This window comes from Saimiri boliviensis, chromosome 2 (assembly GCF_048565385.1).
Source record: "Saimiri boliviensis isolate mSaiBol1 chromosome 2, mSaiBol1.pri, whole genome shotgun sequence".
Classification (NCBI taxonomy): Eukaryota; Metazoa; Chordata; class Mammalia; order Primates; family Cebidae; genus Saimiri; species Saimiri boliviensis.
The window spans coordinates 33,374,162-33,390,145 of NC_133450.1; the positions used below are offsets into that span (position 1 = coordinate 33,374,162).

A 15,984-nucleotide genomic window follows, 5' to 3' on the forward strand; every position below is an offset into this window, starting at 1 on the left:
TTAGACCCTATTTATTAATCTGTGAGATGGAGACAGTGATAATATACCTGTCTTCTCAAAATGATAGTGAAAAGCTTAGAAGCAGATTATTTCCTTTAGCTCCCAGGGAAAGACATTCTCCCAATATGAATTAACTTGGTGGTAGTACTATAAGGAAGTGCTGAGAGTGGGTTGTTAAAATAAAGGTGTAGCATTTAGTTAGAATCTGTGCATCTTAATATTTTGACACATAAATTACATTCTCTTCAGATCACTGGAACCTGGGCTCTGTTGATGAAGAAAGACTTGAATAATATAGGAGTTAAGAAGAGAAAGAAGAGAGCCATATTTATTATTATTATTATTATTATTATTATTATTATTTTAATTTTATTTTATTTTTTGAGACGGAGTTTCGCTCTTGTTACCCAGGCTGGAGTGCAATGGTGCGATCTCGGCTCACCACAACCTCTGCCTCCTGGGTTCAAGCAATTCTCATGCCTCAGCCTCCTGAGTAGCTGAGATTACAGGCACGTGCCACCATGCCCAGCTAATTTTTTGTATCTTTAATAGAGACAGGGTTTCACCATGTTGACCAGGATGGTCTCGATCTCTTGACCTCGTGATCCACCCGCCTCGGCCTCCCAAAGTGCTGGGATTACAGGCTTGAGCCACCACGCCCGGCCGAGAGCTATATTATTTTAAAAGCTTTGGTTAAAGGTAGATTATTGCAGAATGAGAATGGTGAGAAGTATGTCAGCCCTAAATGTCAAGTAGCATGCTAAGAACCCAAATTTATTTTGTTTAATATTATAGTAACCCTATGAGGTGGGCATGATTATTGTGCCCAAGTCGTTTGCCCAAGGCCACACAACTAGTAAGCAGCAAGGGACTAAAACTGGTTTGTCTGAATTTGTAGCCTTTGTTTATTAACAACTATGTTATACTGCCTCCTAAAAGGTAAATCAGGAGCTAGGATTACTTATCCTAAAGACAGAGTTACACAGTGAATTAATAGTAGATTGCATGTATGGTTTTATATAAAAACTAAAGTTAGGCCCGGTGCAGTGGCTCATGCCTGTAATCCTAGCACTTTGGGAGGCTGAGGAAGTTGGATCACTTGAGGCCAGGAGTTCGAGACCTGCCTGGCCAACATTGCAAAACCCCATGTCTACCAAAATAACAAACAAACAAACAAACATACAAAAAATTAGCTGGGCATGGTGGCGCATTCCTTGGTGCATGCGCCTGTAGTCCCAGCTACTCAGGAGGCTGAAGCACAAGAATCACTTGAACCTGGGAGGTGGAGGTTGCAAAGAGCTGAGATTGCGCCGGTATACTCCAGCCTGGGCGGCAGAGTGAGACTCTGTCTCAAAATAAATAAATAAAATAAGATAAGACCTGAAATTAGTCTTTCTATAAAGCATAGAATTAGAAAGAAGGAAATAAACCTAAACATAAAAAAAGTTATTAGATATAAACCAAGATGAGGAACCTTGTGTGAATCATTGCCTCACAGAGAAAAGAAATTAATTGGAAGGCCTCTCAGGTTTTCAGGAAGGGCTGGGGCCACTGATAAATGGTGGGAGATAAATGTCAATGAAGAGAAAAGTAGATGTCTGAATTCATAGCAAAGAGGATTTTACTTTACTAAAATATAAGAAACATAAAGATATATACAAGATATTAAATATTACGAAGATACGTTACAAGGAATGATATGTATATATTCTGGCCATTTAAGGAAAAGGCATGCAAAAGAAGAGAGGGGACAAAGCCAGGGGAAGGAGAGGCAGCAACAGAAGACATACGTGGGGGTGTATTCGTGTGTTTCATACTGCTCTAAAGATACTACGTGAGACTGGGTTAATTTATAAAGAAAAGAGGTTTAACTGACTCACAGTTCCACTTGGCTGGGGAGGCCTCAGGAAACTTAAAATCATGGTGGAAGGTGAAGGAGAAGCAAGTACCTTCACAAGGTGGCAGGAGAGACAGTGAAGGGGGAAACACCAGACACTTAACAAACAACCAGATCTAATGAGAACTCTTTCACCATCACGAGAACAGCATGGGTGAAAGCGCCCCCATGATCCAGTCACCTCCCACCAGGTCCCTCCCTTGACATGTGAGAATTACAAGCGTTTGCTTCAAAATTCTTCTTTCTAGATCCCATTCCTTAAGAAATATTATGAAACAGTCTGTTGCATCATTCACCCCTAATATCCTATTCCCTCTCTGTCCTTAAGTGAACATCTAGGCTATAACCATTAAATGTACTTAAGTATTTATTTATTGCTGGCTTTGACGTCTCTGTAAAATGATGCGAAATTATGTATTAGTCTGTATTCCCATTTAGTTTTTATGTGCTTTCCTGTTCTCCTCACATGGGTTATTTTTCCGTGTTGTAAAATATGCTCCATTTCCCCCCACTAATATTTGCTAGATAAACTAAAAATATGTCTCTTTCTTAGCACATATCTGTTTTAGATAGCTGATATAAGTAACATTAAGTGACATGGAAATTTCCTGTGAGTTATTAACTATTAATCTTTTCATTCTCCCTAAATAATTTCCACATATTATTTACTTTCATTCTCCCTAAGTAATTCCCACATATTATCCCACATATAAGCTGAGACGAAGAACCTTACATGGCTGTAATGCCCACATATTATCTTGTTTCAAGTTCTAAAATTAAGTAACTGCATGGCTTATGTAGTTTCCTCTTTCTCATCAAAAGTGAAATTTCATTTTTTATGATCACTGTGAATGATTTAAACTTGAAAGAAAGAAAGGAAAGAAAGAAAGATTGATTTTCTTAAATAATGAAGGTAAATTATTTTTAAGGCCATGTTGCACCTAACAACCGTGAAATAAAAATGAATATTACCAACGGAAGAACAGACATGAAGTCGAGATGAGGGCTGGAAATTCCTCACCCATAGTTCATTTTGTATGTGTATGCTGATGAGAATGGTTTATTATTAGAATAGTTTGCAATAATAAACCAATATGGAACCTGGGATAGTTTTATTTTTATTTTTAGGAAAGTAAACTGTCTAAATTTCTCATTCCTTGTGTGTCTGCCTAAATGAAGAAAGGTGAAGAATAGTCAATCCTCAGTGAACATGACATTTTTATTAAGCTCAGGTGACACAGCTGCCCATACTGCACAGTGAAATGTTCCATTTTAACATGGAACAAGGCTCTTATATAACAAAATGGCACAGATTGGGCCATAAGCCAGCTAGCTTCATTTTATATTCTGTGTAAGTACAGTTCTTAATTTGGTGAATGAAAGAGTTGGTTAGTCATCAACATTTATCAACAATTATACTTGATGGCCTTCAGTGCACTGTGCCAGATGCTATGGAAAGTTACAAAGAAAATGAAACACTGGTCTCTGCCCTTACCTTAGAAATCAGTGAGAAGGACCCAGCAGAAATCCCCATCAAACAGCTGCAGAGATATTGAAATATACAGCAGCATTCTTTAAATAAAATGCCCCAAGGGGAGAGTCTGCTTTATTATCTCCTTATCACCAGCACCTAGTCCTGTACCTGGCACACAGTAAGCATCTAATAAGTTAGTTGTTCCGTTAATTAACCCCTCCATTATAACACACTGATTTTTTTGGCCCAGCCTGATTAATTGGATCTAAATAATCTATTTTTGTGGTTTCTTCAAAAATTGATGAAATGAGACCAAAAAATTTGGTCTCATTTCAGAATCTTAGTAAAAAATTAAAATATCCAGAGTATATTCTGACATCTGTTGCTTATTAAATTGAGCCCATTCTTTCTCTGTCTGTACATTTACATTATTCTATATTCAGAGATCTTATTTTAGATTTTCCTGAGACGATTCAAAATTCTTAATCAAAGAAAACTAATTTTAACTCAGCTTATTTAATAAGACAGGAAATAGGATACACATTTTTGAAGACTTCTAACAACTAGAGTAAAAGTAAAAAATTTTATGTTTCCTCATCAGTTAGTTAACTAGAACAACACCATGCTCATTCTCTGAAACTTCAGAGTCAGCAAAATTTTCTAGCACGTTGCAAATCTGCATATCTTAGGTTTAATAAACCTTGTTATGTCATGAGTTAAGGAAGCTGAAGTAGCAAGTTAATTCTGGGATTACTGAGCTGAGTAGCTCTTGGTTATAAGTGAGGTCCAAGGACCAGCAGTCTGGCCATCATGGACTGGGAGCTTGTTAGAAATGCAGAATCTCGGCCCTTACCAGACCTACGGAATCAAACTCTGCATTATATGATCCCTTGGTGAGCCTGTGCACAGTAAAGTTTGAGAATCACTGCTGTAGGCAAGTGTTTTTCAAACCTTTTAAATTATGACCTATAACAGGAGCGACATACATTTCCTCTTCATCAAATAGGAGTATGTGTGTATATTTGAAGCAAAAGTTTTAACAATACTTTTCTATATGGATGAATTTTGATATTTTGTTTCCTTCTAATTTCACTTTTTAAAAATTAAACAATTGGTCTTGACCCACTGAATTGATTTCACAATATTTGAAAAATTACTACTGCAGTGAATGGAAAAGTACTAATGAAATCTGTACATGCAAGGGATAGGTAGAAAGGGATATGTTAAATAGGGAAAGTAGTCTGGGAGTGGAGACCAGTTAAAAGACTGTTTCAGGCAGGTTAGGTTAGAACTAACTCAGACTTGAGAATCACCTTGAAGGCTTGTTAAAGCTCAGCTAGGATAAGGCCTAAACATTTGCATTTTTAATAGGTTCCCAGGTGATGCCAAGGCAGCTGTGATTGTGGGACCATACTTTGAGAATCATTTGTCTATGTTAGTAAAAATGGTAATAAAAAGAGTGGATTCCACAGATACTGAAGGGTAAAATCTCCAGAGCTTGGTGGTTAGTCACTGAGCAGCTGGAATCTAAAAATGTTTAGAGGATGTCAGTATTGGAGAGCAGATTCAGTTTTGGAGTAGAAATGACATTGTCAAGGGAGAAAGTTAGGATCACGTTTTAGGGGCTGGTTTACCTTGCGTAGAGGATGAGGAATTGAGGAATCGTTCCTTGTTTTTTTTTTTTTTTTTTTTTTTTTTTGAGGCAGAGTTTCGCTCTTGTTACCCAGGCTGGAGTGCAATGGCGCGATCTCGGCTCACCGCAACCTCCGCCTCCTGGGTTCAGGCAATTCTCCTGCCTCAGCCTCCTGAGTAGCTGGGACTACAGGCACGCACCACCATGCCCAGCTAACTTTTTGTATTTTTAGTAGAGACGGGGTTTCACCTTGCTGACCAGGATGGTCTTGATCTCTTGACCTCGTGATCCACCCGCCTCGGCCTCCCAAAGTGCTGGGATTACAGGCTTGAGCCACCGCGCCCGGCCTGTTTTTTTTTTTTTTTTAAACAAAGTCTTGCTCTGTCACCCAGGCTGGAGTACAGTAGCGTAATCTCAGCTCACTGCAACCTCTGCCTCCTGGGTTCAAGCAATTCTCCTGCCTCAGCCTCCCAAGTAGCTGGGATTACAGGCTCTCACCATCACACCTGGCTAAGTTTTTGTAATTTTAGTAGAGACAGGGTTTCACCATGTTGGTCAGGTTGGTCTCAAACTCCTGACCTCGTGATCTGCCCACCTTCGTCTCCCAAAGAGCTGGCCAAGAGAAATGGTTATTTAAAAAATAATTACCTTTGCATTTCTAAAAGGTCTCTTACTTGGGGTTTTTAAGTAGTCATTAGAATAACTTCTCTTATATTAGAATACCTTTAAGCTTAACTAGGAGAGTTGAAAGGCATAATTGGCTTAACTGGTCTATGTCCTTTATAACACCTTCTTTTGCCTGAAGTACCAAGGTCTTTCTTCCCTGTTAGCAGGAGACTCAGATGAGGGGCAAGATTACATGCTGAATCATTGGCAGGTAAAACTACCGTTAGAGTCCAAGCCTTTCAGCTTTATGTAATGCTGAGATTACGTCAGTCAGGCTTTGTGTATTTATGGCTTTCTTGGGGTGCACTCTGCAACCGAACTTCGGGAAAGCATGTGCTATTTTTTATGCTCAAGTGTACAAAGTTCTCTTAGGTATTGTAGTGTTAATGATCAGCTGAGATACATCTTGAAGTTACAATAGAATGTAAAGCCATATCAGGCAGAGTTCTGTTTGGACTTTAAGAGAGTTAGATAGTATTCAAAGTATATGGTTGCGTAGGATTCAGAGTTACAGAATATTCAAAGAAGTAAATCAGTCATTTCTAGTGAAGTTATCTAGAAAGACCTTGACAATGAAGTGGCACCTACTAAATTTTTTTTTTTTAATTTTAATGCTACTTCAATATATACAAATGAATAGAAATATTTATAAATACCTTGTTTTTATTAAACTCTAACATTTTTTAAATGTGTAACATTAAATACAAACAAAATGGCAAAACCAATAAAAATTTAATTTACAGCATAAATGTGATAGGCAATAATATGTTGCTAAAATAAAATCCTTGCTTGCCATCTAAATTCATATAGGTTAGTGTTTTAAAGTGAAGGGTTTTGGGCCAGCCTGCTTGCATTTGAATCCTTGACTTTGCAGCTTTCATTCTATGTGCTCACAGATAAGTTGATAGCCTCTACACTTCAGTTTTATCATTTATAAAATAGGGCTTCCTAGCTTACAGAACTCCTGTGAAGACTAAATGAGTTAATACATGTAAGGTGAATAGACAGCTCCAGACATGGTAATATGCAGTAATTCTCTGCAATTATTACTGACTACAATGGCAAAGATTATTTTAAGCCCAGTATTTCTACCATTTAATGTAGTGACTCAGTTATTTCATTTGCATTTATATTACTGTGAAACCTTGGCTCTGATACTGAGCTGTGACATCATTTGGCATTCTTTGACATGACTGCATCATTAACTTATTTGTCTACCTCTAGAGAAAATACTTCTTTATACTGAGAAATAAGAGTTATCACATGGGTTAGATTACTTAGGTGAGCATTCTCATGACAGTCAGCAATCTCACACCTATTCTGTCTCCCAGGAGTTAAGTGGAAAACTGAGTCATTGAGAATTTATTGTAATAGTTATAGGAATCCTGAAATTCTTTCCCTACAGCATATCTACCAAGAAAACCAAGGCATAACATGAAATTAAAGTCTCTCAAGTTTCTACAGGGTAGAAAACTCTGTATTCATTTCTACACTGTAGTTAGCAGGACTGATCCTTTATTAAAATCAGTCTTAGAAGATAAATAGAATTTTTTAACAGGGAAGGGCATTCAGGTGGTAGATACAGTTTGAGCACAGGTATAAAGGTAAAAAATATGTTTTATGTCCCAGTCCGTGAGTTACGTGACTTAGCTAGAGTATAGGATATAGGAGAGGACACAGTGAGAGATGGACCTGAGAAGACAGGTTAGAGCCGTTCCCTAGAATACTCTCCATATCAGCATAAGAAACGAGGCATGTACTCTTTCCTTGCTCCCCAATTTTCTTTTTGCTTTTTGAGCAGTAAAGTGGTACTAACAGAATTGTACTTTAGGAAGAGGAATCGGATGATGGCAAGAAAAGTATTGTAGAATATGGCCCAGGACTGGAAAGATGGTGGAAGATCATGGGGACAAAGGTTCTAATGATTTACTAAGTGCTTTGTTGAAATTACAACAGGGAGTCCTAGATGAGCAAAGATGCAAGTAAAGTCTAAAAAGGTCAAAGACTTTTAGGTCAAGGAGGAAATTCTGTAGATGAATAGAAAGTGTGAAAAGAGTGGAAATTGTGGTTAGGTTTTTAAGAGTTTGAGATATTGGAGCTGAAGCATGTCTAATATTGAAGGCTAAATTTATGTCAGTTGGTGACTGAAGTGGAATTGTGTTGGAAACTATTGGTTTACAAAGGGTCTGTAGGGCAGAAGTGTCGTTAGATTTATTCACCAAGTATATTGGTAAGAGATAGAGTAGAGGGAAGATTATGAAGGGTTTGGAGAAGGAAGATTGTGACAACGAAAATGAGGGAGTTGAATAAGTGACTTGAGCATCAGCTGAGCAGAAGATAGTTGTTGAGTCAAGATGCAAGAATCATATTGCAGAAGGAACAGTGAAATGCAAGGGCACTCTGATCTTTCTCTTTTATTATTTACATATCCTAGCCTTAGCTGCAGCGTGAATCTCACTAAGCTTCTTTTCTTCATCTGTGGAAACAAGATAAAAATAATGTCTACCTCATAGGGTAATCATGAGAATTAAATTAGATAACATATGTAAAGTACAGAACCTATCAAAATAAATACATCAGATGTTCATGCTGCCATTGCTGTTAACGAAGACATTGACATGTATAAAAGATACGTAATCTTGCACTGAGTGGGCTGTGCTGTGCCACTGAATACAGTATAGGATGGATTATTACTTGTGGCTAGTGTCACTCCTAACAGCAGAAAGTATTAATACCAGTATTCCTTCACATCTCTCACCTCTAAGTGGTAGGAGTGACCTACATTGAAATTTTTTTAAGGATTTAATATCATCACAGGAATATGGTTTTTAGTAAATTTTGATAAAAAATGACTACTAAGACAGATGTAATGGATAGGAGTATCTGTGGAATCAAGGGAAGTTGATCACTATGAAAAGCCCAATAGAATGGGCCGGTGTAGATTTATACCACATAAAAATAAATTGGCAGAGAGTTTGATAGAGTTATATTTCTAGAATTGTAGCTGGCAATGCCAGGGCTTAGGAGTATAAAGGATAGTGTGGTAACCTGGAAAATCATGCTGTCTGTAGGGAAGCAGGTTAATGCTCATGGAAGAAATAGTAATACAGTAACAGATTCCCAAGTGTCAAAATGAGACAGGCATAGAAGCTAAGAGGAAGGAGAGACGAGTTTTTATTTTATTTTATTTAGGTTGTCTTCAAATGGCCTGTGGAACTTCAGTCCTAGGAAAACATAGTTTGAAAATGAAAAAAGTTCTGAGTTCTGAGTAACTTTGCCCATGCTCCTAGTCCTTGCAATTGTCTCTGAAAGAGTTTGTTATTTAAAGTTTGGCTATTTGAAAAGAAATTGTTGGCTTGTAATAGCCTTCTGCCTTTCTTACTACTCTTCTTTGCTGTGTGACAGGTAAATGGCCAAGACCTAAAGAACCTGCTGCACCAAGATGCTGTCGACCTCTTTCGTAATGCAGGCTATGCTGTGTGTCTGAGAGTGCAGCACAGGGTAGGTATCACTTCAAGCCAGAAACCTGGCACCAGGCTTTGCACCATGCTTCTGAATAAACCCAGTGTGTGTAATCTTCAGTGTTGCTTTTTGTTTGTTTTACCCTCACTCCTTTCAAGAGTTTCTCAGGCAAAGGAAGGGGTCCATTGGTACTTCTGCTTATCATTGAAGGAAATTCAGGCCAAGTGCAGTGGCTCATGCCTCTAATCCCAACTGTGGGAGGACAAGGCAGGTGGATCATTTCAGGCCAGGAGTAGACCAGGCTGGCCAACATGGCAAAACCTCCTCTCTACTAAAAATACAAAAATTTCAGTCACAGTAGTAGTTTCATAGCAGAAGTTGTATGGGCTTTTCATAGTGAGCAACTTCTATGAAATACAAAAATTTTAGGCACATCTGTAGTCCCAGGTACTCAGGAAGCTAAGGTGGGAGGATTGCTTGAACCCAGGAGGTGGAGTTTGTGGTGAGCCAAGATCATACCACTATACTCCACCCTGGGCAAGAGAGTGAGACCCTGTCTCAAAGAAAAAAGAAAAATTTACAACAGTACGGCTTATAACCCAAGTCCTCGCCTCAAGGTAATATGACTTAAAGATAAAGCTTGACAGCCAAATTAAAATAGGTGATTTACAGAGCGACCTCATCTCTTTAAAAAATAATAATACAAATACATAAAAAATTTTGAGTCACATGAACCAATGGCAAATAAATAAATTCATTAATTTTTAAAAAGATGGTAAAAAAAAAAAAACATAGCTGATTTTACTTTTTGGTAGGGAAGGAACCATATGTCTACCCTTGAAAACTCATTTATAAACCATTTGATAAAACTCTTAACTACAAAGGTGGTGGGTTTTCTGGTACCCACTGTATACTTTTGCCTGTCACTGCCATGAACCCTTCATTTATCAATTTGGTGACCCTCTTAACCAAAGCTTTAGTGTTTATAGAAGACCTCCAGGAAAAAGGAAATGGAATTTAGTCAAGGCAGCACCTATCCCTGCATCTGTTTCTTATTTCTTAGCGATTTATAATTTGGATGATGTTGTAAAGGGAATCCTGGGTAGATATAATTCCTCTTATAGCACTGAGACTTTCTGAGTATATTCACAACACAGGTCCCATGTGCCTTTAAATTAAGTAATCGATTTGCTACTTCTTAAATTGGTGCACTCTTTTCCTCACTCAGTGGCTAAGGATTTAGAAGCTTAAGAAGACTGAGAGGAGTTATTAAAAGAGTAGAGAAGACAGAACGTAAAAGATACCTGAGAAAACAACCAGAGTTGCACGCAGCATCTGGGTGTCATGGATTAGAAAACAGGTTAACAAGAAATAATCTTGGTCATCAGTTGCTTCTGCCTTGGCTCTTCTCTTTCTAAAGCATGGGAGAATTTGTGCAGTAGATAAAGACAAGTAAATACAGGCACACACTTCAGTATGATTACAGTTGTTTTGGAAGGTATGTGGAAAGTTATTTCCAGTGTTCACTTTTAAGGAAACACCCATAAACAGTTCCTAATAAAAAAGACCCTTCTGTTCAAGGAATTGGCCTAGCCCTAAAAACCATGTCTTCCTATTGATCATGTCCTCTCAAGACAGCTCATCAGCAAATGAATGAAAAACGTAGAGGTGGAATAGAGGGTATAATGGTGTTTTGTGCAGTCTTGCCTTTCAGATTGAAGGGTTAGAGTTTTATGAATTGTAATGAGGAAGTTAACTCTAACTGAAATACAATGGTGCCACACTTATTGCAAGTTAGCCACTAAAAGTTGATATTAAGAAGAGCCACTTGGAAAACCAGCACCAAAATGAAGACCATCCAACCTCAAAGAAAACACTTAGGCAATAGAAAATTATAACCACTAGAATATAATTTCTTTTTACTTTTTTACATCTATTCCATATAGATTCACATTCATCTCTGTCTAGTATTAGACATGAGCAGATGAAGGGGAAAATTCCATTTTTGGAGGGAGTTGGGTGCCTTCTGGGATTTGGAAAGCATTTTTCGAGTAATGGCATTGCACCTATGTTGTCATTACACCTATGTGGACATTGCCCAGATCTGCTCTTACTACATTTCAATGACTGATAATTGAAGTAAACATTTCCAGAAGGATCCCCCTTCTTCCTCACCAAGTAATTTCCAAGTTCCCTATAGGATCGTAGGTTTTATGTCATATCTTCATTCCTGATACGATAAGCAAGGTATAGGCAGTACTGACAGAGAAATCACTTGATTTGCCCTCAGGAGTCCCTTTAGGTCAGCAAGGTTAAATGCTTCCCCATCAGACCTATTTTCTTTCTAAAGATCCGGTCACATTGATGCATCAGCTCAGGACAAAGGGAGGACCCCTTCTGCTAGGTATTGCTGGGGGATGTAGCTTTGGGTGGGCGACAGTCTACAAACCCAGGTGATGTATCAACCTGGGCATTTCAGTTGTAAACACACGTTAGTCACTAGAGTTAACGTTTTTCTTTCCCTTCCAGTTACAGGTGCAGAATGGACCTATAGGACATCGAGGTGAAGGGGACCCAAGTGGTATTCCCGTATTTATGGTGCTGGTGCCACTCTTTGCCCTCACTGTGGTAGCAGCATGGGCTTTCATGAAATACCGGCAACAACTTTGAAAAACTTGTTCTCTTTCAGTGCTCCCAATGAAGATACATTTCACTCACCCTCCACCCCTGCTATGCTGCCATGTCTTTCCCTCTGTGTAGCCAACACATGATTTGAAGTGACTGATACCCAGCCCAAACCTTGATGTTCAGAATTCCAATTCTTCGTATTCTAATGGGAAAGTAAAGGTATTGTTTGAAGGAAAACTGAAGAAAAGACTTGCTTAGAACAAAGGAGGAGTTATGTATTTTACTAGGACTTTCAATAGAAATTCAGCTATAACCCAAAGAGAGAAAGATTCAGTCTTCCTGTCACCATAGGTGATACCTCTTTTCTTAGCTGGCATCCCATAAAGGCCAGCTATGCGATATTAGAGGAAGAAAGGATTTTTCTTTTTAATGATCTTCCTTGGGAAATTATTGTGGCCTTTATTTAATTTCTAACTACATACCTGGGTGCCTATATCAGACAAAGGAGAGTGAAAGAGCATTTTTACTTTTTTTAAAAAGCAAATACATATATACACATACGTATGCAAATATTATAGTATAATATTGATACCAATGGAGAACTAAAGAGCTCATGAGAAAGCTATTTTGTAGTTTCTAGGTTTCTGATAAAAGGGATGATCTTAATTGAAGAATTTAAAGAGAACAGAGCAAATGTAGTAGGAGCAAGGGAGTGAGCCTTATAAGAGGATGTTATAAGTCTCATTTATTAAAAAAACAACTGAGGCTGGATGTGGTGGCTCGTGCCTGTAAAGCCCAGCATTTTGGGAGGCTGAAGTGGGAGATTGCTTGAGTCCAGGCGCTTAAGACCAGCCTGGGCAACATAGCGAAACTTCATAGCGGAAAAAAACATAATTGAAGTGACTGATTAAAAATCTTATTAGAAGAACAATATTTCTAATAATAACCAACTATAGTGAGTTACTATAAGATAAATTGTCATAATCTAGCGAGACTCACATCTAAAAAACTTTGAGGTGTAAAGGTAAATCTTACCTGTCTCTGGGCTGCTCTAGTGACTATTTTGATATCTCACAGTCCTATTAAAGAACTAGGTGGGGCTGAGCATCGTGGCTCATGCCTGTAATCCCAGCTCTTGGGGAGGCTGAGGCAGGCATATCACAAGGTCAGGAGATCAAGACCATCCTGGCTAACACAGTGAAATCCGTCTCTACTAAAACAAAAAATTAACTGGGCATGGTGACAGACACCTGTATTCCCAGCTACGTGGGAGGCCGAGGCAGGAGAATCGCTTGAACCCGAGAGGCAGAGGTGGCAGTGAGCTGAGGTTGCGCCACTGCACTCCAGCCTAGGTGACAGAGCAAGACTCTGTCTCAAAAAAAAAAAAGAAAAAAAGAAAAAAGAAAAAAAAAACCAGAACCAGGTGGAATGATTGTGGTAAGGGCTATTGTGCTGGAGCCAAACCACTCCAGTAGGAAAACTCTAAAAGGACAAATGATAAGGTAGTACCTCAAAGGTGGTACCTGAATGCTCTCAGGCCGTCTTTTTGGTTTCTAGTAACAAACTTGAGAGAAGACACTGCCTCCCTGGCGGGATGAGTGTCGAATCAACTCTGCTTCTGATTTAGTTAAAATGAGAAGACATGGATTGCTAGCATTTTTGAAAGGCTCTATACACTACATATGGCTAAACCTTTTTGCAGCAAGAGGGAGGAAAAGGGTTTTGTTTGCTTTAGGAGGTAGGGAAGTTTGATGTGTGTTTCATGTGGCCTAGGAGGAAGATATGAATAAATGGATATTACAGAATGCCAGTGATATCAATAAGGTGGGAACCGTCCTGTTCATGTTCTTTCAAAGCTGGTTTGAAGCACGATGGGTAGCTGAATTTTCTGGCTTTAAGAAAATAATTTCCATTATCCAAATATATTGACCATACTATAGGCCTTATATAATTTTGACAGCAAGATTATGAGGACTCAGTCAATCAGTTGTATTTCATTTCTTGCTTTGGACAGTCTAGTAATGAAACAAATGTTGATTGGACATCAGCTTTGTCAAGACACTTTTACAAAGAAGTACACTGTGTATCCTCCATCCCGTAGGGCTTTTGGGATCCAGCTGGGAAGAGGACACTCTTATTGGCCACATAGGAATGATAGTGTAAGTAGGGGTCATGTTTATATTACAGACAGCAAAAGAGAAAAGTTACTGAGAACTGGGGCATTTGAGAAAGTTATGTGGAGGAAAGGGACAAGTCAAAGACCCTTGAGGAGCTCACAGCCTAGTTAAGAGAATTCATAAATAGGTGAGAAATTAAGTAATCATTGAAAACAGTAATAAAAGGATACCATACAAAACACAATGCAGCAACAAAGAAGATATGCAGACAATCATCACATTTTCTTTTAGGAATTCAGGGAAAAAAACATGTCACATAATGGCCTCAGGCTAGAAAGGAAAGGGAAGGCTTTTAAAAATAAAAAGTCCAGTAAGATCTTGCCTCTGGGTCAACTACCGGTATAAGGAGGAACTTGCTTTAAACAGTCCTGACAAAGTGCCTTTTGACCTCAACTGTTCAATGCCTTTGAGATTCACTTAGACAACTGGACTCATCGTAGGTTCCACAGGAAAACACCGACAGTATTCTAGTTCTCACTGCAACCAACCACACAGGCAGGGCACTCTCGTACCCTTCCTGTTTCTGAAGGTATGTACAGTGGCTTCTACAGCAGACCTCCTTACCTCCCAGGATCATCTCATGGTTTGGACAAACAGGAATGAAAGCTCTAGTTTTTTGCTTGTTGGTATATGTAAATTTTTTTAAAAAGTGTCCTCTTCTGTTGTTGGTAGTTTTGCTTTCATTGATAATAGGGATTCTGATGTACTCTTATAACTTAGGTTTTCTCAGAAATTAAATAGCATTTAAGATCAGTGTAATAGAGTTGTAAGCAATTACACTAATTATATTGTTGATTCTGTAGAAAACTAAAATTATAGATGAGGTATCAGAATCCATTATAGGTTGTAAAACAATTGATGTTCTTCATAGATTGAGTCTAATATTTTCTCTACAGATTGTATCTAATGTTTCTGCTACCTAAATTATTACCCTCAAAGTTTTGAAAATTGAACAAAGATATTTTTAAGTACTTAAAACATTTCTCTATGTTTATCACTCTGTATTACATATATGATTATAATAAGATTGTTTGCTTCAACTATCTGTACTTTCTTTTCCTGTGAAATTTTAACTTATGTATTATTGATTTAACTTAATTATACCATCTAGCCATGTATAATGGAAAAAGGAAGTTAATATTTGTTATTATGTTCTGTGCCAGGGACTGTACCAAACTCTGATTAGCACACTATCACTATTGCATGCCCAGTTCATGCCTCACAACTCTGGGATCTAGCTATTGTCAGAAAGAGACTAAAGATGACAGAATAAATTGCTTTGCTAGGATTACATAGGTGGTAATAATAGAATCAGGTTTAAACTCAGGACTTCATGTTCCAGCATCAATGATATTCTCTCGCTGGTGGTGGTTTTCAAAGCTAGGTCTCAGGACAAAAGCATCAGCATTACTGGGGAACTTGTTAGAAAAGCAAGTTCTTAGGCTGGGTGTGCTGGCTTATGCCTGTAATCCCAGCACTCTAAGAGGCCTAAGCAGGCAGGTCATTCAAGCTCAGGAGTTTGAGACCAGCCTGGGCAATGTGGTGAAACCCTGTCTTTACTAAATGTCAAACAAATTAGCTAAGCATGGTGGTGCACACCTGTAGGCCCAGCTACATGGGAGGATCACTTGAGCCCAGGAGACTGAGGCTGCTGTGAATCATGATTGCACCACTTCATTCTAGCCTTAGGAACAGAGTGAGACCTTGTCTCAAAAAAAAAAAAAAAAAAAAAAAAAAAAAAGAAAGAAAGAAAAAAAGAAAAAGAAAAGAAAAGCAAGTTCCTAGAAAAGAAAAGCAAGATCCCAGACCTAGTGAATCAAAAACTCTGAGTGTGACGTCACATCTGACAGTCTGTGATTTAGTAATCCCTCTAGGTGACTGACTGATGCTAAAGTTTGAGATTCATTGCTCTGTGCCGATCATCATTCTCTTTGCTTGGGTTAGAATCATCTGGAGAGCTTGTAAATGTCCTCATGCCCAGGCTGCACACAGATCAGTTAAAAGGAACCTCTGAGGGTGGGACTCAGGCAGCAGTAAAATAAAGTTC

At 38.4% G+C, this 15,984-nt stretch overlaps 1 protein-coding gene across 1 annotated transcript in view; it reads left to right on the plus strand.

Moving 5' to 3' along the window:
• Nucleotides 1-15,710, plus strand: part of SYNJ2BP (synaptojanin 2 binding protein) — a 45,228-nt gene extending 29,518 nt beyond the window's left edge. Inside the window, exons 3-4 of the mRNA XM_010335224.2 lie at nt 9,076-9,171; nt 11,662-15,710. Of these exons, the coding sequence (XP_010333526.1) occupies nt 9,076-9,171; nt 11,662-11,802 (237 nt within the window). The 3' untranslated portion in view covers nt 11,803-15,710. The remainder of the gene's footprint in view (nt 1-9,075; nt 9,172-11,661) is intronic.
• The last annotated feature ends 274 nt before the right edge of the window (nt 15,711-15,984 follow it).